General features: G+C 38.9%; 1 protein-coding gene across 19 annotated transcripts in view; it reads right to left on the bottom strand.

The window, feature by feature from the left end:
- Positions 1–27,687, bottom strand: part of camk2g2 (calcium/calmodulin-dependent protein kinase (CaM kinase) II gamma 2) — a 78,155-nt gene that overhangs the window by 24,625 nt on the left and 25,843 nt on the right. For all 19 annotated transcript variants that reach the window (XM_085477214.1, XM_085477216.1, XM_085477217.1 and 16 more), the window contains exons 3-9: positions 15,938–15,997; positions 12,058–12,112; positions 11,684–11,749; positions 8,864–8,936; positions 2,110–2,212; positions 1,159–1,242; positions 711–805 (exon numbers count right to left, since the gene is read on the bottom strand). In XM_085477214.1, the coding sequence (XP_085333340.1) occupies positions 711–805; positions 1,159–1,242; positions 2,110–2,212; positions 8,864–8,936; positions 11,684–11,749; positions 12,058–12,112; positions 15,938–15,997 (536 nt within the window). The remainder of the gene's footprint in view (positions 1–710; positions 806–1,158; positions 1,243–2,109; positions 2,213–8,863; positions 8,937–11,683; positions 11,750–12,057; positions 12,113–15,937; positions 15,998–27,687) is intronic.

Genomic DNA, 27,687 nt, shown 5'->3' with positions numbered 1-27,687 from the left:
TATAATTTAAATACAGGTTTTACAAGCTTTATGGTCTGATTACTAAGGAACTGTCACTTGAAAAATTATACTAACAAACCTTCAGGCATCTATCTATAGTTTAGCATAGCAAAAGCATGGACGTGCATGGAAAAAGCACTAAAAAGAGAATATCAGTTTAACTCACCAAGCGGTTGACTCTTATATAAAATACAATATTTAGGCCAAGATTGTCCCGTGTATGCTGGATCTGTTTGTTTTAAATCAGCTCTAATATGTCATAATTGTAAACGCTGTGTCTCCAGCCTGATGTTGCACTCTGGGAGGAGTTAAAAACTTAACTTGTGTTCACAGAACTAGTATTTCAGTATATATTTACAAACTATATTCAAGTTTAGCCACCATCAAGGTTAAAAAATGCAACTCTGATAGCTCAGAATCCTCCAAACACGACACCAACAATCCAAAGCAGACACAGAGAGTCATAGGGATTTGTCCCTCCCTAGGAAATGTAAACATTACAAAGTCTTGTGTCGTTTGTGTAGCTGGCTGTGTCTGCAGTACACAGAAAATAAACACACAGTCAAAGTGATATTCTCCGTCCACTGACAATGCCATGCTGGAATTCAGTTCTGCACAGTGCAATCATTATTCTGCATCATAACTGTCTGCACATATGACAATACAGTTCAAAAGGAGAGGGTGGTTAATACAAGAATGTGAGTACTTACATCATAAGCACCAGCCTTAATTTGTTGGTAGAGTTTGTGTTGGTCCTCATCCCAGAATGGAGGGTAGCCCACCAGCAAGATATACAGGATCACACCTGACACACACAAATGTAAAAAATACTGTACATACACAGTTAAAAAGAAAAAAAATGTTTATTTGGGCTTATAGCAGAGTTAAGGGCATTTATCACTTAAAATGATGTGGGCTGCTGTTTATGAATCTGGCTGGTTGTGTTTCGGCCGAATATATCAAATATTTAACTAAAACTTACTGCAGGGAAAAGACTGTTACAGGAACGTTACATGAAGTTGTTGCTTAAAGATTGCAAAGTCAGATGAGTTGTGAAAGACATGGTAATGCTGTAGTGAACCCATATCTAACAAAAATGGAGAAAACAGGTCTGCTAGGAAATGACTGTGCCTACAGTCTGAAAACTTTAGGACTGACCACATGCCCATATGTCCACTGGCTTGCCATATGGGTCCTTTCTCAACACCTCTGGGGACAGATACCCCGGAGTTCCTGCAAAACCTGCAAATATAGAAAAATACAAGCATGTTATACCTATATACAGTACACAGTGTGACTTCTGATTACTACTACTACATTATGACAGGTTTCATACATCTTTCTGTGCTTTGTGCCAGCGCTGTGTTTTAAACAAATTAGCAAGCTGAGATGATCTAAACATTCAGTCTTCATCTCTTTGTGCTACTTACTCCAGCAGAACTGTGCATAAGTCTTGAGCTTCTTCTAATTTCTTTATATTCTCCTTCCAAGAAGACCATCCTTGTATTTTTTTTAAAGTGGACTTGAGCAATAGCTATCCAAGTTCTTCTTTGGAGATGGTCTTCTTTTTCACTCATTTTCAGTACATTCTTTGCATTAAAGCATTCCCAAATAGTGACAGTGGAAGGCTATCAGTCATTGATTGGCCTTCCCAAAATTATCGAAACAGCGTGAGATCATCTTGACAGAGAGAATGGAACAAAAGGCAGCCAGCAGCCAACAGCCAAAGACGGGCTTTGCATGTCCTTCAAGAAGCCTGGACTGAAAAAGGTAAATAACTTACAAGAAAGCGTGCGTAAGAGATTTCAGACTATGTTGAAGAATAAGGGTGGTAATGCAAAGTTTGTTAGAATTTTGTAAACTTTGTTTTGGCATTAAATATTGTATTTCCATGTATGTTTACACATTTCAATAAATTCCAATTGTCCCAGCAAATGATAAAGATGTGAGGGCTTCCCTGAGGCTTTTGCACAGCACTGTATATCACTTTAAGCCTATCCTGTTTGCTGCATTTTTAAATGTAAACCTCAAATTTATGATGTTACATGAACATCAACAACACATCATTTGAAATGCTACAGATTAAGTTTAATAAATGATCTTTCTTACCAAACCACGCCTGCTGGTCCCCTTGAACCTCAATAGCGAGGCCAAAATCTGCAAGCTTCACCGCCGCTCCCTTCATCTTACTGGCCAGGAGCAAATTTTCTGGCTGCAATACAGAGACACAAATAATTCTTCAGAATGAAGAATACCTTTACCCTAGTGACTGATTTTATTATTATTATTTTTGTCAGACAAATCTCAAGTTAGAAAAGAAGTTATAAACTGTAATTATTATTAAATAAAGGACAAACAAATCCTCACCTTTTGGTAATCTTTGATAAATTATTTCCATTCCCCAATAGAATAAAAATAATGAATATAATAGCAGATTGGTACACTTGTACTTGAACAAACTTGTTTTATGTGATAAACATACACTTGATTAGAGGCAACAGAGATGAGCATGTGCATGACTTAGAGAAATGTCCTTTCTGTCTGGATGACTGAATGGGCCGCAGGAGCATTATGACATCTACAGTAGTAATGAGCCATGATGCTGTCAAGTTGGCTACAATGGTTTTCCCCAAAGCAAAGACCTTTTCAATCAGCTGTCACAGGATTTAACACAGCATTCTTACTCGGTCCCTCTGATGACACTATTGCGCAAAAGGTCAAGACTTGGCAAGCATAAGGATGCATCAAGTGTGTTTTAACTCATTTCCTCTTTTGCCTCTTTCCCTTATGTCACAGCTGTTTTTTTAAAAATAGATTAATCGTGTTACTTGATTATGAGTAGCAGTGTTTTATTTCAACTTGTTTCAGGTTTTTCATTCTCAACACCAGGTAAACATAATTTACAGGTTGTCTCTGTCCAAGTGGCAGTATCTACTTTTAGCCCTCTCAGACTTTAACTGGGACCAGCTTAGAGCAGTAGCTCTGCATTACTTAAAGTTAAAATACCCTCATTACTCTTGCACTGGGCCTTGATGGAGCACATTAGTTCATCCTGTGTTTGAAAAACACCATTTAAACATCATTTCCTTCTTTTAAATCAACTTTATTCTGATGGCTGCACCTTATAATCAGATCATAGATCAGCAGGCCTGTGTGGCTTCTTACAGTTAGATGTTTAACCTCCATGGCCATATTTCATTATCCTTTATTTATCCAGGTAAAAAGTCTCATTGAGATTAAAATCTATTTTTCAAGAGAGACCTGGCCAATATTAAGGATAGCCCATGTCTTAAACAGAGCATTTAGAGGAGTCTGTAGCCTGAAATTATGACTCACAGGGGTTACTTTCACATATACTGACCCCATTATTCGAAATAATAATTATGTTTAATATATATTTGAAAATGAACTGATCCTGCTTAAGCAACATTGCATGCTTGATCATGTTACTAATACTGCTCTAAGTATGAGGAATATCATCTTAACTGAAGACATGGTTCACTTCATCCTGTTAGCAATTTCTGGTTTCATGTTTCTGACATTTTAGAGTTACACCTTAATTCTCCATAGCAGCTATTCAAAATCAGAGGGGTAAACAAAGTGCACTGAAGTCTCACATTAGGCTGGTGCAGAGTGTAGTTAGTTAGAATGCAATGGAAACTGCAACGTCACATCCAGCCAGCATTCTGATCTCAACCACGTGTGAAACAAGTCCGTACAGTCTAACCTTGTTCTTCAGAAACCTGATTCATCATTTCAAGTTAAAACAACAGTTAAAATTGTCCAGGTAAAGCTTTCCCCAATTTTCCTAATTACTTCTCCAATTCAGGGTTGGATGGAGCTGGAAGCCTATCCCCACTCACACTAGGCAAAAACGTGGGGTCAACACCGCAAAGGCTGCAAGTCAGTCATAGTGACATGTACAACTGCATCCTCAAACACACACATACATGCCTTTTGACTGTGGCGGAAAGTTGTACCCACGCAGGTGCAGAGAGAACATGCAAACTCCATGTGGAAACGCCTCAGAACCTTCTTGCTTTGAGGCAACAGCAGTAACCACTGCACCACGATGCCACTGCTAAAAGCTTAACCTCCCAGATGTAGCAATGCCTGTGATCAGATCCAGATAGTGTCAACTTAATCCCAGGTGTTACTGGGGTCTAATGGTGAACCTGAGCAAGGTAAATGGTGCGGCTCTGCACTCAAGACTACAAGTCCCAAGTGTCAGGCCTGACGTGTCTATGTTTGTGTGTGTGTCTGTGTTAAGGGCAGAAGTCTTTGTAGTTGTTAGCAGTCCTCAGTGCCTCATAACTGGACAGATGGATGGATGGGTGGATGTCAGAAGCTTGTACCAGCAGTCGCTGGGCTCTTAGTCCGTTTCTTCTCATCTGTCAGTCTATCCCTCCCTGTGTAGTTTTCCACCCCTCCCCTCCTGCTACCCCCACCCCACAACCCACCCAACAGGGCAGAGCTGAAATAATGGGAAAAAGAGACAAAAAAGAGGGCAAGTAAAAGCAACAGAAGAACAGAGGGACAGACAGATAGATAGATAAATGGGGGGTGGCATAATCAGTCCCTACTCTGGTGCTGCAGCAACCGGGTGACCTCACCCTATAGTTACCATGACAACCCAGTCTGCCACCAGCTGACAGCACTCAACTCTTTCTCTCGAATTCTTGTTTTCCCTTGAGCGAGTGGCCCTTCCAGGATGACAGAGAGGCGAAAAATATGACATGCGTCTGCGAGTGAGGTCACACCTCTCCGTGGCACACTTCAATGCCATTATTGGTATTTTTATGGCTCGAATGCAGGTACTGCATTCAGCAGCTCTATCCCCTGGATGCTCTTGTGGGTAAAAAACAAAACAAAAATAAACAAAATCAGAGTATTTCCTACAGGGAGTGCAGAATTATTAGGCAAGTTGTATTTTTGAGGAATAATTTTATTATTGAACAACAACCATGTTCTCAATGAACCCAAAAAACTCATTAATATCAAAGCTGAATGTTTTTGGAAGTAGTTTTTAGTTTGTTTTTTAGTTTTAGCTATTTTAGGGGGATATCTGTGTGTGCAGGTGTGCATAATTATTAGGCAACTTAACAAAAAACAAATGTATACCCATTTCAGCTTGTCAGGCTACATTTCACTGTGTGTTATACTTGTATAACTATGCATGTGACAAATAAAGAACCTTGAACCTTGAACCTTCAATTATTTATTTTTACCAGTGAAACCAATATATATAATTATATATAATAATTCCCCCTCCTGCCCCCCCCTCTTTCTTAAATAGATAACTATCATATCTGATATCATATCTCACAGTACAATAATATTGAATGGGTTGCATTGTTGTATTTTGTCATGTTTCTCAGGTCTTTGTCTGAATTTCTACGAACATTATTGCTAAGGATTGTCTTATTGCATTGGAGTCACACTGGGTTAAATATGTACACTTGGGTTTTAAGGGGTATTTATTATTTTCTTCTTTTTTTTTTTTTTTTTTGGGTTGTATGGAAGCCCCAAATGCAATTTCATTGTTCTTGACAATGACAATAAATAAATAAATACTAAATACTAAATAACATCTCCACATTCACAGATATACATTTCTGACATTCAAAAACAAAACAAAAGCAAATCAGCGACCAATATAGCCACCTTTCTTTGCAAGGACACTCAAAAGCCTGCCATCCATGGATTCTGTCAGTGTTTTGATCTGTTCACCATCAACATTGCGTGCAGCAGCAACCACAGCCTCCCAGACACTGTTCAGAGAGGTGTACTGTTTTCCCTCCTTGTAAATCTCACATTTGATGATGGACCACAGGTTCTCAATGGGGTTCAGATCAGGTGAACAAGGAGGCCATGTCATTAGTTTTTCTTCTTTTATACCCTTTCTTGCCAGCCACGCTGTGGAGTACTTGGACGCGTGTGATGGAGCATTGTCCTGCATGAAAATCATGTTTTTCTTGAAGCATGCAGACTTCTTCCTGTACCACTGCTTGAAGAAGGTGTCTTCCAGAAACTGGCAGTAGGACTGGGAGTTGAGCTTGACTCCATCCTCAACCCGAAAAGGCCCCACAAGCTCATCTTTGATGATACCAGCCCAAACCAGTACTCCACCTCCACCTTGCTGGCGTCTTAGTCAGACTGGAGCTCTCTGCCCTTTACCAATCCAGCCATGGGCCCATCCATCTGGCCCATCAAGACTCACTCTCATTTCATCAGTCCATAAAACCTTAGAAAAATCAGTCTTGAGATATTTCTTGGCCCAGTCTTGACGTTTCAGCTTGTGTGTCTTGTTCAGTGGTGGTCGTCTTTCAGCCTGTCTTACCTTGGCCATGTCTCTGAGTATTTCACACCTTGTGCTTTTGGGCACTCCAGTGATGTTGCAGCTCTGAAATATGGCCAAACTGGTGGCAAGTGGCATCTTGGCAGCTGCACGCTTGACTTTTCTCAGTTCATGGGCAGTTATTTTGCGCCTTGGTTTTTCCACACGCTTCTTGCGACCCTGTTGACTATTTTGAATGAAACGCTTGATTGTTCGATGATCACGCTTCAGAAGCTTTGCAATTTTGAGACTGCTGCATCCCTCTGCAAGATATCTCACTATTTTTGACTTTTCTGAGCCTGTCAAGTCCTTCTTTTGACCCATTTTGCCAAAGGAAAGGAAGTTGCCTAATAATTATGCACACCTGATATAGGGTGTTGATGTCATTAGACCACTCCCCTTCTCATTACAGAGATGCACATCACCTAATATGCTTAATTGGTAGTAGGCTTTCGAGCCTATACAGCTTGGAGTAAGACAACATGCATGAAGAGGATGATGTGGACAAAATACTCATTTGCCTAATAATTCTGCACTCCCTGTATGTGATGAAATCAGGGATTGTAATGCTTTTAAGACCCTCTTCATTGAAAAACCAATGTATAGATAAAATACTTTAGCAAGTTGGAGATGGCAAATGTGTTGTAAAAAGTTACTTGTTTGTGCATTAAGCAAATGCAGAGTGACACTGGAGTTTTTGATTCTGGTATTCACTCTGCGTTGTTAAATACATGACTACATTAGTCACTAAGATAGTGCATAGCAATTAGTCACTGATAGTATAAAGATTACCAGATCAGTAGTTTGACAGCTGCTAAAAATATATCTATATATTTATAATAACAATGTGTCAAATCAAAGTGAAACCGTGTCACTATGAAAGGGTCCCTTTAATCGTGATGAACACATTTTTAGTTTCCACAGTGTCTGGTTCTCTCTCTCACCTCAACTAGCCTCAACACTTGTTCTGCACAACCAACCCGGATAAAAGAGACGCAATAAGAAACTTGCTGATAGAAAATGTGTGATAGTAGAGACCAAAACCGAGCTAAGAGATAGTGAATAATAGCCTTACACTCATCAACACTAAAATAACTCTGGATGAGTCATCGTGCTGCTCTGTAATCACTGGCAGGTGGAAAATAACAATTATTTACGAATAAATTCACTACATCAGTATGCAAGTTACACGCTTTAGTCCTAATGGCAAAAATCTCGACTTCTACAGGTTCACGGTTGGCTAAAAGTCATTTTTAAGCACTCTGCCAGACCCTTCCAGTATTTTCCCTGACTCAGTTTTTTCCAGCTCATCATTTAAGCAACTATGATGATAATGCACTTACTGTAAATTGCTTTGGGCAAATGCATGCCAAATGCATATAATGTGATATATAATGAAGTCTGTACTATATAAAATATCCAAGACTTCAAGTTTTGATAGTGTTTATTCTATTAAACAGACATATTTCAATTAGTTATTTGCAAATTCAGCCTGATATGTTTAGGATTTTGGAACAATATCCAGGCATTAAAGAATGGGTTTATAATAGCTGCCCCACCAGCAGGTCGTCGGAGTGTATAATTGTATGCTAATGTACCATTTGAGAAGACTATAATAGTGCAGCATGAAAGCAGTTATGAAACATGAAAAGGGAGTTGTACATTAACAACTAATCTAATACATTGCTGTCCATAGCCCTCATCATCAATCATCATTATCATCTTTCTAAACCTCTTCCCTCTCCAAGTGCATTTGATACTGACATCCACTGGCAAGCTAAAAAAATAAATAAATAAAATAAAAATAAAAAAATCAATGAGAAGTAACACAAGTCCATTTACACCACTCGGATAAAAAAACGATTGTGCATCGTCCAATTATGTTCGTCTATTTACCCTCAGAGTAATGGCTTAATTTTACACTGTCACATAAAAGTAGACAGACAGTTAAGTAACCTTAAAAGTTTAGGGCTCTGAACTTAGTACTGGTACAATTATCCAGGTGTTTAGATCTCAGATTAGTCTTGTCTTTATTTAATATTATTGTATTAACGTTAAAATTAACGAAATTTGAAAGCGCACAGCTGCAGAGTGGTTTTGGTTTCTGCCAGGGGTGCACAGACTTGCTGCAAGGGAAATCGTCACTGGCCGTCATCTCACCCACCGACCCGCTATTAATAGCAGCTGGTTTGCTTTCGTCACTCCTCAGCAGTGCAGGAGGGAGAGGGGGAGGAGGGCAGAGAGCAATAGAGAGGAAGGAGGGAGACGGATAAAAGGGAGGAGGGGTGTAGGCAGAGGATTGGGAATGCAGAAGAAAGCCGGAGAGCAGAAGGATGACGCTCATCCCTTAAGTTGGTCTAAACGTCACTGCGTGACGTCTGTGCGTGTGTGCAAGAGCGCTCAGACATGATGTGAATTTCCACACGTCTTTAATCTTCATTTACAACAAAGTGCTAGTCACTATTCAAGTGATTTATATAGTATACAAGGTACTTCGATATTCACCAGAGGTGTGTGATCACTCACCTTGAGGTCCCTGTGGACAATATCGTGCTGGTGGATGTGGCTGACGCTCTCCAGGATCTGATTAATGCAGTGGCTGGAAGAGACAGAGAAGGATGAGGAGCACAAGGCAGACACATTCGTCAATCCACAGGAGATCACAAATGCAGACTGAAGCAGAAGTTTTAAAAAAGAAGAAGAAGAAGAAGAAACTAGTTTAGGGTGGAATTCATATTACGTGACAGTTAAAGTACACGACGAGCATACGAGTAAAGACAGAAATGCCACAAAAAAGATAAAAAAGAGGATATGGTTGAACAGGTTTCTGTTGTTCACACTGTATAGTGTCACAGTATTAAAGTAAATTGGTAGACAGCTCTTCCACTGGGCACATAACAAAATTACGAAGCGCTTTAAGCTTTGCCATTATTATATGCAACCAAAAACACCCAGAGCCTTGACGTAACCCTGCATTAAGAGCCAGGTTATGGCCTCAGTCATCCCAAGTGGCCCATGGATGACACGGTGAAAAAGAAAGCAGGATACAGAAAATACAGCAACCCATTTCCAGACACTCTTTCTAAAGAGACAATGCAACCTGTTACAAGGGCTACAAAGAGGAATACAATGCTCTGCTCTCCCACTGCTTCCTTAGTTCTGCTCAGCTGGCCAATCACAAAGTGGCTACAAATGTCAGATCATTAGTGGCTGTGGGTCCGTGGTAACAGACACCCACAATGCAACACAGGAAGGGTGTAGGGGTGTGTGTGTGAGTGAGTGTTTCAGACGCTAAACTGGCATTCACATCCCCTTCACACCAGCAGTGTAGACGTGAGAAAAGAGCTGCTCTCTAGTTATGGTTGCTGTGTGACTACTTCAGCAAAAGAAGCACTATCAATGTCTTGAAGGAGACCCTTTCAGAAAATGTGCCCGTAAATCACATTTACCTCGCCCTTACAGAAGAATTTTGTCTAACTTTTTTTTTTGGCTGATCGACTAAATCCTTGCAACCAGGGTCTTTTTCACCAAATTTGCAACATTCTAGTGGTTGATGGGCAACACAAAATCATTTCCTGTTGCTCATTTTGACACTGAGGCTGTAGTCTCAGTCATATGCCGCAAGGCTGAATGCAGTAGTTTGATTCTGACCAGTGGCTTTTTGCTGCATGTCTTCCTCTTTCTCCCTGCCTTCCGGTCTCTCTTTACTGTGCTATCTAACAAAGGCGCAAAAACCCAAGTCAATAAAAAATTATTATTATTTGGATATACAAGGGTATACTCTCAAAGAGAAAAGTGCAGCATTGACAGTTTTTGGCCTGATTCATTATTTTCAATAGCTGAGGAAAAGACTCCAAATGAAAAACACCTGCCTGTTCACATGACTGTAGATGCCCAATCCTATGAGCGACTAACAGCTTAAAATGTTTGCATTTACTGAGGTTTTTCCTGTGAGATGATGATGAACGCAAAACTATAAAGCACTTAACTAGCAGCAAGGTAAGGTTTTAGGCTTTCTGTATGTGTGAACACATCGAAACTGTTGTTTGGTCTTGTTACTATTTTAAAAAGTAAACTGTATCCAGCCATGATGTCAATAGTTCATCCAAGGATCTAAACTCTCCAATCTAAATGGAAAAAATGGCTCAGAGTCTGTGGTTATATTTGCTTAAAATAACACTGTTTAAATGATTTTATATTCTAGCTTTTTATATTTCTTTATAATTAGATCAGGCTAAAAAGGCTAGAAGGTAGAGTGTACTCAACACATTGTGACAGATAGTCAAACTAGAGATTAAGTGCATAATCAAACCTACCCCAGCAACAGATCAACTGATTAGAAGGTAACAGTTCAGTCAACCAACAATTTGGCTGACTAAAGCCCCACATTACACTAAGCTAAACACCTGATTTATTTATGAACCCCCCATGAGCCATGTAAGATTTATAAATGTACCTGCAATCTTTGAGCAACATTCCCGTGTACTTGGAGCAGAGGATAAGTGGTGCAAGAAGAAGTATGTGGTGCATTTTTTAAGTAAATGAACGTGACGAAAGAAATGTGGGCAGGGTGTGAGGGGGGAGTCTTATGTAAGCTTGTCCTCAGCATGCATATCTACAATTCTTTCGGCTCAGTTAAAGTTGCTATTATTTCTCTTAAAATAAATTGAGCTTGGCATTTAGTAAAGGTGAAGTAAGGGACAACAGCGGGAGGGGGAGACAGATTTAGGGAGTATTGTCGTCTCTCTGTGAGAGAGAATCAAGAGTGTCCAAATTAGAGCACAACAGGACTTAAAATTTATCCCGCCATTTATTCTGTCCCTACCCAGCTTCCTCATACACATATATGACATTTATTATTTTTCATGTGTTACTGAGCCTATTTTATCTTCAGCCTAATCTAGTATAATGCCTATTGTACTATTTTCCTCTTGTACTTACCTTAACTCTATTGATTGCCTTTCGCATTCTCTATTGCAAGTTTTGACATATTTTTTTAATTCTGCTATTTAAGTCATTATCTAACTGATTAAAAGCTTTTACATCATGGTTAAGCGCTTAGGCATGTAGGTAATGCAAAAAACCAAACCTCAACTTCGGACAACAAACTAAAAATAAGTTTTAAACTCAGAGGACAGCTTTGTCATTGTTTATTAATGAAATTTAAAAGCACTGAGTCACTTGGTCCAAAATAAAGTGTATACAGGTTGTGCCAGAAAGCAATGGTTCTGCTGCTACAGCACAAAGTACATTAACACAGATTCAAATCGCAAAATATTTTATGAGAGTTCACAGCAACCAAAAACAAAAAGGCACAAAAATCAATTTTGTGCTAACTTAGTGTACCTGGCATCTGCTTCACTGTAGTACTCTCTGGCGACAATGTCCTCAAACAGCTCGCCTCCAGTGACTCTGCGGAAACATACATGAAAAATAGAAACTTTGTATTTTGTGTTTATTTCTGAGTGAAGATCCCCAGCACAGATGGAAAACAAGCATACTGCAGACAATATCACCAAAACATGCTTTTTAAAGATCAGTTTGTCTTTTTTTTCCATTTTTACCCCAATTAACTGCTATTTGTGGACTAACACATGAGAAAAAGTGAGTTCTTTTTGTAAAGTTGGAGTCATTACCTCTAGACAATAAACAAAAATTGATCAACAGAGGAAGAAAGGCCTGAACTGGTAATGTGTGTGTTTGTACTGTGATTCACTCACAGGTCAAAGACAAGGTAATGGAAGCCTTCCTCTGCGATGCTGTCATGCAGTCGTACTAGTGAGGGAGAGAAACACACAAAGAAACAGAAAGAGCCATCAAATAAAAATCTGCAAATCAACTTTAGGTGTTTAGGTTGGAGGTTGCGTGCAGTCACTTCAGGCTTGTTAGTTGATCACAGCCATTGACATGTCGAAGAGGTTAACACGTGAGGAGCGGATCGAAATCGTGTTGATATCTGGTGAACGCAGTAACCGGGTCATTGCAGCAGATTTCAATGCAAGACACCCTACGAGACCACCCATCTCCCATGCTACAGTCAGCAAACTGTTTCATGAAACTGGTTCAGTGTTGGATTTGCCAAAATGTGGACGCAAGAAAACTCACTAATGAAGAAACATCAGTGGCTGTCCTAGCTTCATTCAGCAAGAGTCCACAGCATAGCACTCGCCGCATGTCACTGGAGAGTGGCATTAGTCAAACATCCCTTCGGCAGATATTAGCTACTCACAAAGGCAAACATTTATGTGAATGGTGACGTTAACAAACAAAACCACCGCTATTGGTCTGACACTAACCCACATTGGATGGATCCCTCCAGGACTGTTGGACCAACAAAAGTGATGGTTTGGTGTGGTACTGTATATGGGGTACAACGATAATGGGTCCATTCTTCATCAATGGAAACCTCAAGGCCACTGGATATTTGAAATTGCTACATGATGATGTGTTTCCCTCTTTATGCACTGAAGCTGGCATGTTCCCTGAGTTTTTCCAGCAAGATGGTGCACCACCACATTATGGGTGCCAGGTCCGAGCATTCCTAGATGAACAGTTTCCTGGAAAGTGGATTGGTCGTCGTGGGCCAGTTGAACGGCCCCCAAGGTCTCCCGATCTGACCCCCTTAGACTTTTATCTTTGGGCTCATCTGAAGGCAATTGTCTATGGTGTGAAGATACGAGATGTGCAGCACCTGAAACTACGGATACTGGATGCCTGTGCTGGCATTTCTCCTGCGGTGTTGCTATCAGTGTGTGAAGAGTGGGAGAAGAGGGTTGCATTGACAATCCAACACAATGGGCAGCACATTGAACACATTCTATAAGCGGTCAGAAACCTGTAAATAACTCATGAAAGAATAAAGTTGCATTGAAAACAAGCACATCGTTGTTTTTCTTGTGACATTACCAATAAGTTTGATGTGTCACATGGCCCTCTTCCTATTGACAAAACAAAAGTTGTATCCAAGATGGCCGACTTCTGAGGAGTTTGCCCCCTCACATATACTAATGTGCCACAAACAGGACTTTAATATCACCAACCATTTCCATGTTATTACGGTGTATCCATATAAATGGCCCACCCTGTATAACAACTATAAGCCGAGTCAAAAAGGTCTAGAAACCAGTTTGTGACCCTCTGGTCAAAAATGTGATTCCCAATGCTAAACACCTAGTGGACAAAAACATGAATTTCAGTCATTTACCAGTTCCTGAAGTTTATGATTTTGGCTTGCCACAAATCACTTACTGGTGTAGGCCTGTGTAAATGGAGATTAAAGTAAATTAAAAGAGGGTGCCCTGTAGGCCTGGGTATGCAGATATAGGTTTGTAAAGAGGTAGGCTAATCTACAAAAATTCTCGATGTCTTTAGGAAATTTTGGTTCTAGAAACTGAGTAGTAGATCGTTATTTCATAATGTCCTTAATCAACTAAACTTGGCTCAGAAAGCCTCTACACATCACTGAGACGCTATAGAAGATAGTAAAAACTGTATTAGACGAAGAATAAAATAAAAGGTTGGGGCCTCATTATGCCAAAGATACAGGTACTGCCGCACCATGCAGTAACACCTGTAGTAATATGAGCCACCATGATCAGTTTCATAAGTCAGGTAAGTCAGCAGAAGGTGCCATTTTTCATACTGACAGGCTAAAAGGCCTGTTACCCAACAAGTCTTCACCTGAGTCAATGATGCCTGTTTTACAACTTTTTCCATCAGCAGTGGGTCAAAGTAGAAACTGCTCAGGGACTCATGCATGGCTAAACAGACATGCTCATATATTTAAATAAATCCCAAGGAAAGCATTCAAATCCTGACAAGACAGTCAGCAAACTTCTTTTATTTTTTTATTTTGTTTAATAAAAATGATAATAATGAAAGTTATTAATTGCTAGCTTGGGAACAAAGCCAGGAGAACATACACAGTGAAATGACAATATTATTATGGCTTTGCAAACACACACAAGGTCAGTGATAGAAGGTGTCTCAGTCTTCCCGGAGCACCGGGCGCCTATCTGAAATGATGAGACGGTACAGTATGTAGTCACAGTGCTGCCTGGCAGATTGGCAACAAACAAACAGCCTTTTGGATACAAACACTAAGAGACCTGCTCCCTGTTTCATTATTTATAATTAGTTTGATACTACTATATCTCTTTTTTTTGGCTGATTACTGTACCGTATGCAGATTGGCTAAACTTCTTTCTTCAGAAACAAGGATGTTTTACCAAAAGCACAACTTTGATACCGCACCAAGACCATCAAGCTTGCAAATTAAGTAGTAATACAGTTTTTCTTTTTGCAAGCTTCAGTGTAAGGATCAAATAAAGAACTATTTTTAGTGTCTTTGCTCTCTGTTTACTTGGTGGTAATTTTGAGGGAAATATCTAGTGGCCATTAACTATTCAGTGTCACATACACAAAACAATGACGCACAGTACACAAAGTAAACAGCGCTGATCGCATTAGTGCGACCAGCTGACTGAGCATGTGTTGGCGTTCAGACTCACTTTGTCTTGTTGGCTGCTGGCCAGTTGCACCATGCAAATATCCCACACAGCGACAGGCCAGGTAACTGGCTGATTTGCATATCACCTGGGGCCATTTGCTTCAAAGTTATTATTAAACTGAACAACACTGAAATGAAACCCAACTTTGGTGCAGTTGTTCTTGCTGTTTTGGTTCTATATAAAAAACAAAACAAAACAAAACTGGGCAACCACAAGGTTTCAGCTTTCAGGGAAACTGTTGGTTTTCACATTCATATTGGCCAAATCTGATCTGTAAGCAACTGAGCATGTTTCACGTGATGAAGTATAGGTATAAACCAAAAAGCCCCTGAAAAACCAGAAGTGAATATGGCTGTAACACGTTTTCTGTTCTTAAGCCCATCCTCCCTGATAGGAATGGCTTGAATATGATTATCAAAACACATGTTCACAAACTGAAGCTTCTAAGATGTTAATGAAGGTGAACTGAGAACTGTTTCTAGAACTATTTATCCAAAAGTGCTCACGACAAGATCTGAAAGACAGAATTTATTACAGGGCTGTTGCATTAAGGTCCATTATTTGTATCTGACTGTACCCATTTAACCGTTACTCAAATAAACATTGAGACACCGACAGCTGCTAAAGGGTGCTAATATTCAGTTCAATCCAATTCAACTATATTTATGTAACACCAAATCACAACAAAAGTTACCTCAAGGTGCTAATTTATGAGCACCAAAAACACAAACATGATGAAGAGGTCCAGTTAACAGCCTCAAATTAGCTGGGGTGATGCCTAACAATCAAAGCAGTTAAGCATTTACTCACACGTAACTTTTACAGCACACTTACAGTTATTCTTAAGGGCAAAATCTCTGTAGCAAATGACGATGTACGGCCTATTTAAGTAACACACTGTATTAAATACAACAGCATTAAATGTTGATCTACTCTGATCTCTGGTCTGAATAAAACTGAAACAAAAAAAACAAAAAAAAGCTGTAGCTTTTGTTTTGTTCAAATTTCTACAGATGTTTTCATGAAACATCTGCATTATCACAGCTGTGTCACTAATCATTTAATCTCTTGGCTCCCAAAGGTCACTCACCTATGTTCGGATGTTTCAGCAGGCGACAGATCCTCGCCTCCCGCTCCAATTTCTGGTGATCTGAGGATAGAGAAGAGCAGAGAGGAAATGGTAAACACTCAGTAATAGTACCAGGAGGAGAAGTCACTTTGTTTTTGTCCAGCATGCAGAACAGACCCCTTTCTCAAAATCCACTGAGTAAGTGGACACAGAACGGCGTAATGCTGAAGTACACAAAAAAAGAGGAGCCATAACATTCACTCAACTGACTGCAGGCCGTGTTCAACATCACTTCTCCAAAAGCACGCTTTGAAAACAGCTTTTTCTGCAGAACTTTTTAACATGTGTTCACAATTTAAGTGCTAATAAATGATTTATTTCTTTTTCTAAACAACAGATTTTCGCAAACATTAAAAGTTGATATCTTGTTTGGTAGGACTTCAGAACTGCCTGCACCAGCGACTTCGCAACTTGATTAAAAATGTTCTTTCAACTCTGAACTGGTTACACACAAACATATAAACATACTTCATTTTTTTTCTCTCCAATCTCTCCTGCTCCTCCCACTCCACTGAGAACAATCATTTTTCTTCATCTAAACTTGACCAAAATCAATCAACTTGAACTGGAGACGACAGCAAAACACTTCATAGTAGCAGAGCCCGATGATGTAAGAGGCCAAAACAGAGACCGTAAACTAATGCATGATTACACAAGCAGACAAACAGCTGTATAGTGTACACACACAGAGACATACACAAAATATGCACAAGCTTTTTGCACTTAGTGAAATTAGTCTTGTGGGTCTGCCCTTAATACAATCAGTGTCCAGATAATGATTCTAATGGCAAGGGGAGGATGTCCATGCATGTGTGTGTATGCAGCTGCATGTTTCAGGCAGATTGGTTGCACAGATACAGTAGATACAATGGATGGCATGTCCTGTTGCGGGGTCTAAGAGGTCAGGTTTATGTTGGGCTTTCCTGCCACCAACCAGCTGCTGGTCTCAGTGGACAGATGGAGTGCTTACTTGGGTGCACAGACCTCTGTGTGTGCGCCTATGTGTTTTGGTTCGAGTTCGCAACAGAGGGTTAGAGACACTGGACATCCCTTATCCCAAAAATATTAGTTTGACCATCATTTTGTAATTGCATAATAGATTATCTTCTTGATATATCTTTATATTGTCTGACAATATCTTTTTTTCACTGAAGCTGAAAATCACAGTCACCAATTCCTTACTGCTTTTTTTGTAAACCTTTTGAAAACCTTTGAATTTAATATCGGGGGAAAACTAACATTGTACTATACACGCTACATAAACACATCAAATAAACCCAATTGGAAACAAAAATGTGTTATTGGTTTTCTATCATAAAAGCTACAGATATGTACAACTCTAAGCAGAAGTATGGCTCCTGTTGTGAACACCACTTGTTCTGCCCAACTTATATGGCTATCAATATACATTCACCAGGCACTTCACTGTAAACATCTGTTCAACAACTTAATGCATTTAGGAGGGCAAGCACGGTCCATACAACCGGCTGAAATTTAAGTCGAACATAAAAACAAAAATCAACCAAAAGCAAGTTTAAAAATATGAGTTTTAAGCTGTTTTTTTTTTTATGTGTGTGTATGCAGCTGCATTTTTCAGGCAGACTGGTTGCACAGATACAGTAGATACAATTTAGGTGTCTTTAAACATGACATTGTTGTTTTGCCAGAAAGATAGGTCTGAGTGTTTTAGAAACTACTACTACTGAGACTTTTTCACACAAAATTTCTAGGGTTTACAGAGAATGATCTGAAACTGAGAAATAGTGACAAAAATAATCACTTGTTAGAACCAAGGCATGCAGAAGAGCATCTCTGAATGAACAACGCATTGAACGTTGAAGAAGGCCAGAATGGGTGCAATAGTTGAGTAATTATCCTATTTTCTGTACTCACCAATATCCAACAACATTAGATTACAAAAACACACCACTGTCACAAAGCTCAAACCATCTCAGACTTTGAACATTAATTCACTGTACTCACAAGGCGTCCACAGACTAGATCTCAATCCAATAGAGCACCTATGGAATGTAGTGCATCATGGATGTGCACCCAATCAATCTGTAGTGACGCCATCGTATCAATATGCACCAAATCTCTGGGAAATGTTTCCAGCTCCATGATGAATCTATGTTATGAAGAATTAGGGAGTACCAGGTTAGACTTCCTGAAAGCAAAAGGAAGTCTAACCCAGTACTAGCTGGATTTACTAAAAAAAAAAAAAAAAAAAAAAAAAAAAAATGCGATGGTGAGTGTAAATCTATGCACTAAATAAAGAAAAAACCTTGAGGTGACATGCTCTGGTCTACCGGCCAGTCAGTCACGGTAGACTGTCCTAATCATTGTCCAGCCAAAGCTTTGGGAGGTGTTGGAACATCTTAGGTATTTTTTAAAAATAGGAATTTTCCAGTTTTGTTATGTCTCCACAACATGAAAACACAAAAACATATCAAGGAAGTAATTAATGCCATGCTGAAGCAATACATGTGTTATAAATTAGCAGATGAAAAATCCTCACTGTGGAAAGAGTTTTTTTAAGGTAATTTCCAGTTACTTAAAATGTGGTTTACCCATGAACAAAAGGCCATAATGCATCTAAAATTACACATATTTTCCAAAATACCTGTGTACATGTTGATAGAGCCGGAATGAGTAAACATACTGATATCTGCTATAGCACACATCATTCGCAGTGGAACACGTATGCATTCACGCTGTGTCAAAGTAAATGGTTTGGTGAAAAAATCAAGAAGCTCTCTTGTCGTCTACTATTAATGTATTTTCATCTCCCTTTATTCGACGCACATTTTTATTTTAATAAAATGAATTTTTGAATGTTAAAATGTCAAAACATATGAAAAGTCATCACATACTATAAATACTACTGATACTGATCTTAGTAACAGTCAACGTTAGTTAAAACTGTAACAGGAGATCTGTGAGTCCTTATAAAGATAAAGATTTGGAGGTGCGATACAGACTAATTACATTTCCTGCATTGCACTGCACAAAGAGCCACTGGTTTGTTACACAACACCACTGCACCACACAGCATGATGTAGGTAGGACACAAAAGATAAAATTAAAATAAATAACACTCTGTCTGTGCCTATTATACACAGTGGGTATGTAACTGCAAATTCAATGCTGATGTTTGTTGCATGTCATAATATAATAAAAAAAAAAATGGTACAAGCCAATCAAAGGTGACATGTTAATGTATTAAAGTCTCTAAGATTGAAAGCAGCAAAGACAGTTGTAGTTGAGGAAATAGTTGTACTGTTATGTCATGGGTAATTATCTCATGTCCTCAAATACACCATATTTTTATAAAGGTAGCTGATGGAAACAAGGACCGGCTTCCATTTTATTTAACTTACTTTTCTGCAATGAGTGACACATCTAAGATGAAAAAAGAAAGAAAAAGGGAGAAAAAGAGGAACACAACGACAGACAGGAGAAAACCTAAGAAGACAACAAAAGATTCTTGTTAATACTGTCAAGAGAATATGACAAGTTCAACCCCAATTAGTGAGAAAACTGAAGCAATCATTAATATACTAGAACTATAGGTGAAAGCATAGTGTAAACTTTCAGTCATTAGCAGATTTGGTGGCAAAACTGTCAATCAGCTGTGCCAGCTGGCATGTTCACACTCAGAAATCCCCACACTTTTACCAAACAAAAAGCTGTAATCAGTGAGCTAAGCTCATAGGGTGGAGGTACCTCAGAGGTCAGAGAAGGCTTCAGTTGGATCAAATCTCAGAACAGGCTGGAAAAACACTTACAGGAAAAGTGAATAGGAAATACTTCCTTCCTCCACAGCAAACACAGAGGGGACTGTAGAGTCAGTGGAAAAACAATTCAGTGGCTACCATGTAAATACATAATTTGTGGTCTTGTGTGCCTACAAAATATTATGAAATCAAATTACACTTCTATATTTGACTTGGCACTCACAGCAAGACACAAATGACAGCAGTAATACTTCAATATCCTTGTTGAAAGCTAATATTATTTGAAATAAAAAATACAACTTTTTAATTCCCTCTGAATGTTAATAACAGTGTTTAAATGTAACCCCAAGTACTGAGAAATGGGTGGCCAGATGACTCGTTCTGTACATTTTAAACAGTTTGTATTTTCAAAGTTTTTGCAGACCTATGAACATTAACTTGCTTAAATAAAAATAAAAAAGTGAGAATTGTTTCAGGTTATTTGATAATTTAAAGCTGTAACCTTTGTCTCTTCTTCCTTAATTGCACACAGGTCCGAAGTTATGAATTTCCGGTGAAATCTGTTGCACTCATCAGCAACAAGATACTACAGGAAGATACAGTAAGGGATGTAACAGTACCCTACATTTAACCCCAAAACTCTGAAACAGCAAGCCAGTCAGCTGTAGTGCTTCTCCTACATATCTCTGCACAGCATACACAGTGTATACCTGTCCTGTTCAGTTCAATATCTATGCTTTTTGCTTAGGCTTCACAGACACAAAAGGTTTGATAAGTCCAGCATTTTCAGAGAAAAAGAAAATATCAAAGCAGTCTACAGACATTCCACAACCTTCTTCTCAAAGCCATAATGGGCTATTTTGGCTGGTTGTATTCTTAGAAGTTGGATCTGCTTGCAAAAATAGGACTATTTTTCGATCCAGGCCTGATATGACGACTTTATTACGCTTGTGATGGCAGACAAGCTTGGCACCCAGTCTGCTTAGAAACACTGCAAACTGACTGAGGAGTATCAGCAAAAAACAAAAAAAATGTGAGAAGAGTTGGTGTCAAAAAGACAAATTTTATAGAAAAGAAAGTGACTGACAGAAAGGTAACTGTAGGCTTTTTCTAGAACCAACAGGACCAGCTACACAGCAAATTCAAAAGTGTTAAATGTTTTGGTGTTAATAGTCTTCTTGCAAAAGTTGAGTTAATTTTACTCTAAGCAGAGTCACATTCTTTTAATGTAACTCTGAGGTGTAAAATGATAGTAGTTAAAATCGAGTGTTAAAAATGAGTGTTTCTCTGTCAAATCTGGAGGTGTTACAATGGAAACATTAACTCTTGACCTCTTAACTCTGAACTCCTAGAGGGGCTATGACACCAACAGAGTAAATTCACAGACTCCGCCCCCAGCACGGCTTCAATCGAAGCTGAAGTGAAGCCGTTTCAGAACATTTTGCTCTACATATTCGAGTTGTTTGCCATGCTTGGTAAGTCATTTTTTCAAAGACTGTTTCAATTATTATTATGAGCTTTTACTTCTGTGGCTCTTTGGAGTTGAGACAAAGCTGTGTGGAAGGCAGTAGCCATGTTGCTCGGTGATAGCATAATATTCTGTTTTAGCTAGCTGAAAGATATTGTTTGCAGGCAAATACCACAGCCTTGAAAAAAGCTTGCATGTGAATTTTCAGTCAAACTTTTGGTCAAATACACCTAAAACAATGTCTAGAATGTGAAATGTTGGTATAATGGTGCTACTTGAAGCCTGAAAACGATCGCCCATAAAAAAAAAAAAACGAGCAAACAGCAGTAGCAGAAGTCCTGACTGGATTCTACGGTAGCATAGATCCCTCCAGAGTTTTGTGCACACGGTTTGGGTAAAAATGAAAAAGGTTGAGGTTTTACATTTAGTTCAGTATTACCTGTTGCCTGTGTCTTTGTCTTTTGGGAAAATACTTTACACAAGTAATGGCTCAAAGAGGATTCCTTTTTTTTTTTTTTTTTTTTACTGTGCTGCAATTGTTTACTGGATTATTTGTGCCGTTAATTAGTGTCAACTAATTTTTTATTCAATCTCCGCACAGGATATGCTTGTGAAGATGGAATATGAGGGAGAGCAGAAGTGCGTTGAAGTTCCACAAAGGGATGAATGAAGGACATGCATATTGTATTGAAGAAATAAGTGATGAGAATGCTGTTATTTGCATTTACCAGCTTGCCTATGTCAGACCTTTTGATAAACAAAATTCTAATGAAAGTGAGAACATGTATACTGTTACATCTTTCAGAAAATGTTTTGAAATTGTGGTGCACAGTTCAGAATAAATGTTTTTCAAAAACCATTGCATCTTTTTAGTAAATGTTTATTTCCAAAAGAAATTTCTAGAAGTTCAGAACAGTAAAATTCCTGCTTTTTAGAATGAATTAGAAGATAACTCTTACGTAGTTAAACTAAAATACTCTTTGAGAGTTAATATATAAACTCTTAACACCCAGTGTTAAATTATCAACTCCAGACAGATTTGGTGTTTAACACTAAATCAGAGTTAACGTACCAACTCTCCAAAAAGAGTTAAATTAACACTCTCTGGTGTGGACCCATATAGACACTTTAATAGTGTTGAAATCAAATCCGACAGTGTTAATTTGGACATGCTGGATTTGCTGTGTAGTAAGTCATTAGAAATAAGACAGACGGGCTGTTATACAGGTGCTGAAAGTTGAACAACAGACCTAAAATTTAGAGAATTAACTCTCTAAATCTGGTATTTCTAAATGGGAAAAAACATATACATAGTGTGTTTAATTCTGCGCAGTGACACATAGTTTAAGTAAAAATGGAACCATTGTAGAAGTAAGAAAATGTCTTTCAAGACATGTGCAACTACACTAATAACTAGCCAGCCTTGGAACAAAGTCTCTATTAACCATATGTTGTGTTTTACTCCGTATGTTTGAAAGACAATTTGCAATCGCACCAAAAAAAGTTTCCCATGAGTCTAACAAAAGCGACTCTATGAGTAGGGATACATTCAGACATGTCTGTAGCAACAACAACAACAACAACAGTTTTAAAACAGCAGAGTTACAAAAACCAGGAAGTTGAAAAATACTGGTGGCCACCAGTACTATCCCTCAGTCTCATAGCCGATTCACCTAAGGTATCATTTTGAAGATATAGGTGACACTGTTCTCAATTTATTGTGTTATAAGATTCTGAAAACTTGACCTCTACCCTTTACCTTGAGGTCAGGGTCACTGAGATTGTAAATCATCTGAGATTTTTAGTAGATGCAGCTACAGCATTGCTATCAAATTCAAAATCTTACCTCACCACATTCTTGAGTTATCTCATTCTTAAACTTGGTTGCCACTCTGTCTGCCCACCCACGCAAAGGGCTGATGGTAATATCCCATCAGCCTTTTGCAGCTCAGAGTAAAAAACTAACTTCAGAAATAAGAGTTGTTCAGTTTTATAGATACAATATGTTATAGAGGTTTGAATCACTTCACAGCCCATGATACGATATACTTCACTTATGATATGATATACCAACATAAACAGACAAAAATGCAGTACAGTGAAATCCATAAGAAACATGAGGTGAAAGCGACTGTTTTCCACAAGTCCCAAGCCGCCACAGACACAAAAGTTAACCAAATAAACAACTCTATATTAACAAAAGACAACAAAAACAGTTACAGTTGAGTTTTAATGATAAATGAAGCAGTCCTTGTACAGACTAGAAAGCGTTAAACAATTCTGAACACTGTTACGTTAAAAATATCAATTTTCTGCACATGCTGTTTTTTCTATGAAATTAACACAAAGAGAAAAAAATACCACATTGGCACTCACTGGCACAGGCCCTAATGATGAATCATATATGGAGGAAGAAGTTGTGTGCATGTTTTGTGCATGTTTGTTCCACCATCAAGTCAAACCCCCAGAGTTTACCATCCCCACCCTCTTACATATGCAAGCCCACCCTTTCGACTGCTTCCCAGAGAGATGGTATGATATCACACTGTCTGCTCCAAAGTGAAGAGCACACAGCACTTAGCCCAATTGGACTGAGTGATGCCTGACAGTGCAGCACATCATCATATTCATTTATCCAGCCAGCCCTCTGCTTATTACTCTCATCTAGAAGCTCCAAACAGACAGGGGGAGTGGATGAATGGATAGACAGAATAGATGTCATCTTTCAGCATACATTAACTTCTTGAAGAACGATCCAAACCCCATGAACCATGTACATCAATTATCTTCCACTCACATGGCAGAATACAGATAATGCTTTAATAGATGCAATAATGAGAGTAAACAACATGGCTAGCCGGCAAACATTTTGATTCTGACTTTTTGTTCTATCTTCAAACTCTTAACAAATATATTCCAAGTAGAAGTCCATTTATTTACAGCATGCACATCATAAGTAAATACATAATCATAAAATATGTAAGTACTCAAGATGTCAGTTAGCAGCTCCGTCAAGACTGTCAGGGATCCTTCATCCTCAGTCAACAATACATCACAATTGTTCTTCATCAGATGATTCGAGCAAACATGACAACCTGCTTCCTAACCACAGATATTAGTGGGATGAACCCCTGATTAGACTCTTCATGTGAAACAACTTCAGCCCAAAAAACACCCACGGGCAGGTACTATGTTTCTAAAGCTGATGCACCAAGAACCTACTGTTAGTATGTAAGACATCCAGCTTTCTATACTTCAACATGATGAACTGTGAAAGGGAAAACAGAGACCACGAAAACAACGTTCTACCTTCATCTTTTGTTTCTCACTGTATCCTTACACTTCCTCTAAGTAGTGTAATGTATGAGGGAGTATCTGTGTGTATGGGCTGTTGTTACACACATTTTTTGACTCGACAAAGCCATTAGACAACCTCACAATTCCATTTGAAGCCTTTAGCAAAGTTACAGTCAAGTCAATGAAAAGAGTGCTGTGAGCACAACTAAAAGCATAGCTCTCAGCCTTGTTTCCTTATTGTGCACAAACCAGCATGCAAAACAACACAGCCTAAATCCACACAGACCACTTTTGGATGCTCTAATTTTATTGTCCTGAAACAAACAACCTAAATGCCACAGGGTGTGTCCTGAATCACAGACATATTTATTCCTGTAAAGGAGTGCATGTGAAGGTGGAAGATCTTAAATCTAAAATGTTTGGCAGCATTTGGTAAGGCTCAACAGCTACATTTCATCCAATGTATGTTAACGTTGGGTCTACAAGCGATCATTCTGAAATTCAAGTATTAATAATCAAATAGAAATCAGAATATTGTCCTGTGCTCAGCCAACTGTGAAGCCGGCAAGGTTAACAGAAGCTATGACAGATATTTTGCAATCAGTCTGGATCACAATGTGTCCACCTAAGTTTCTACATATCCTTTGCCCACCTGGTATGCCTCAAGTAAAACCCTAAGGAAATATGAAGCCAGTCCCTTCAAAAAGTGAGTCAATAAACTCTCATGCCAAGTCCTAGAAAAGGACAACCTGCACGGCGTCAACGCATTAGCGCGGTTAGCTCATTAACCCGTTGACGCCATCCAGCCCCACGCACAAGGCGATCCGCAGTAACTCGTTAACGGAGATTTGCTGCGTTAATGCAGTTATGGCGTTAACGTCATTTTAACGAGGTTAACGTTGACAGCACTAATGAAACTGTTTGTGGTACTGGTGTTTTTTTGAAGATTTTATTGCCATTATCTGACAAATGACATAGCTTGATGTGTTGTTCTTAACTTCCAAGTGCTTCGGAGTCTTGTTGAGTAAAATTATGGTATATAATTAGTCTGTTAGCATTAGTCAGCTTAATAACCAGGTATCTGTGATTGTGGGTGGCACTATAAAGACTTTTACACACTGAACGGGTTGTGTAATTTTACAGATCTGAACTTCATGTATAACCTGTAAAAACACAGAACGTGTTGCGTTTTTGCCGAACATTTCTCCTCAAAAAACGGAATGTAGAAAAAAACAAAGCTGACATGAAGTGACGATGAGCTGATCCTGATGTTCCAAAACGACAAAAGGAAGAAACAGAGATTCTGGGTTCATCCAACTCTCACGAGAACATAGGAGCAGCAAGAATATTATGGTTTGATCTAGGAGTTAGAGCTGTATCACGGTCAATTTCGTACATATTTCAGGATGTCAGTGGGGCAGTTTTAGGTCATGTTAGCAGAGCTGGGACCACACCTGGGGAGGTAGAGAAATCATTTCAGAGAGTCGAGTTAGCTGAAGCAGTGTTTAGCTGTGTGTCTGAGGTAAAACAGTATCATTTTACTGTTTCAGTGTCATTCCATATTCAGCACAGTTGCGGAATTTGAGCTATGAGCACACCTGTTACTAAATACAGTCAGATCTGTTTAGTCGAATCCAAAACATCTGAAAAAATCAAACTTGGTTTGAAAAAGTAAATGCTGCAAATTCATGTAGTGAAGTTACAATAAGAATAGGTGAAAATATTTCTAATGCACGAAATATTCACACGATATTACATGTCCAGTCTGAAAGGGCCTTTCAGAGTTTATGAAATCAGTTTGTTAACCAAGCTTGCTAGTATTAGCTGACAGGACCCCACTCTACGCTCTGGTGACTTCTAGCTTGAAAAGTCTAACTAGCAGCCAAAATGCTAACACCACTGTGGTTATGTCGACACTGTTATAGAGTTATGCCTTATGTTATGCATTATATTAATCTAATATATCTAATTTATCTATTCCTGCCATGTTTTGTCAATACTGGACGCACACACCTCATTTCACGTAGCGCCCTATCTCACAGCAAATTCCTATTCACTCTGTGACATTTATGGGCTCTGGTGAGACCACACTTTTCTAGGAAAATGAATACATCTCAGGCCTAGTCATTGAGCTGTGTCGGGGTCTTCTGCACTGCAGACGTCTTCAGCCACAGTCAGCTCTACTTGGCAGGCAGAAAGGTTGGCAGATCAAGCAGCCTTTGCATTTTTGCTCAATATGAAGAAAAAGAAAAACATCCTGGTGTCTCACAAATGTTGCTGACAATATATAAGTCTTAAGAAGTCCAGTCAAAAGAGCAGTGAATCATGCAGTCTAAACTTCTTGGCTGATCCTCCAGACTTTCTATTGCTGTTGCTGGTTATGATTTACTGTCTGCATGAATGGGACTAAATGATTTTTATGATTTACAGTCTATATAAACAGGACTAAATCAATGACAGAAGGAACGTGGACTTGACTAATCCTCTTCAAGTTCTTATGCACAGCGAGCAACTTCGTGTGTTCGTCTTACACAAACTATAGGATAAATGCAGTTTACTGCCTGAGTGCATTCATCTTAATACAATGATTTATTTAAGTGGTTCAGATCCAAATAAACAGTTTTAGCATTTTTTGGTAGACAAATTCAACAAATAACAAACAAAAAATACAGTTCTTGATTAAAGACAACAAAACAGTTGCTTCATTCAGATGGTTTTTTTTATTCAACCAAATTTTGGGTAATTAACTCAATTATTTATCAAACAGACTGATTTAAATACCTGAATTTCTTAACTGTCAATTTGGACTCTGGGCATTTAAAGGTTGTCTTTTTAGATTTTCTTTCTTTCTTTTTTTTTTTTTTGCAAACAAGTCAATCAGCTGATCAATGAACAAAAAAAAGTTTCAGCCTCTCAAAGACATTGCTGCTGTCAAAGGCACTGAGCTTGTTAAACTCTGGAAGGCATTACTTTCCTATTTTAGGGTAGACCAACTGATGATGAGCTAACTGAATGGCAGGCTGACAGAACTCAACAGGCAGACAGAAAAGAGAGACATAGACTTTGGGTCAGTGTGGCCCAGAGCAGACAAGCCTATAAATAGATCCAATCCTCCTCCGGCTTACAGCCTTGAATCACACTGACCTGGCCCGCCCCGCATCAGCAAGCTGAGAGACAGAAATACAATGAGACAGAGAGTGAGCCAGACA

This window comes from Copadichromis virginalis, linkage group LG13, assembly GCF_057382275.1.
Source record: "Copadichromis virginalis isolate Kocher_CV1m ecotype Utaka linkage group LG13, C_Virginalis_male_GT1.1, whole genome shotgun sequence".
NCBI classification, from domain to species: Eukaryota; Metazoa; Chordata; class Actinopteri; order Cichliformes; family Cichlidae; genus Copadichromis; species Copadichromis virginalis.
The sequence above is the reverse complement of the archived record's forward strand: the minus strand, read 5'-3'. Positions and strand labels throughout refer to the sequence as shown.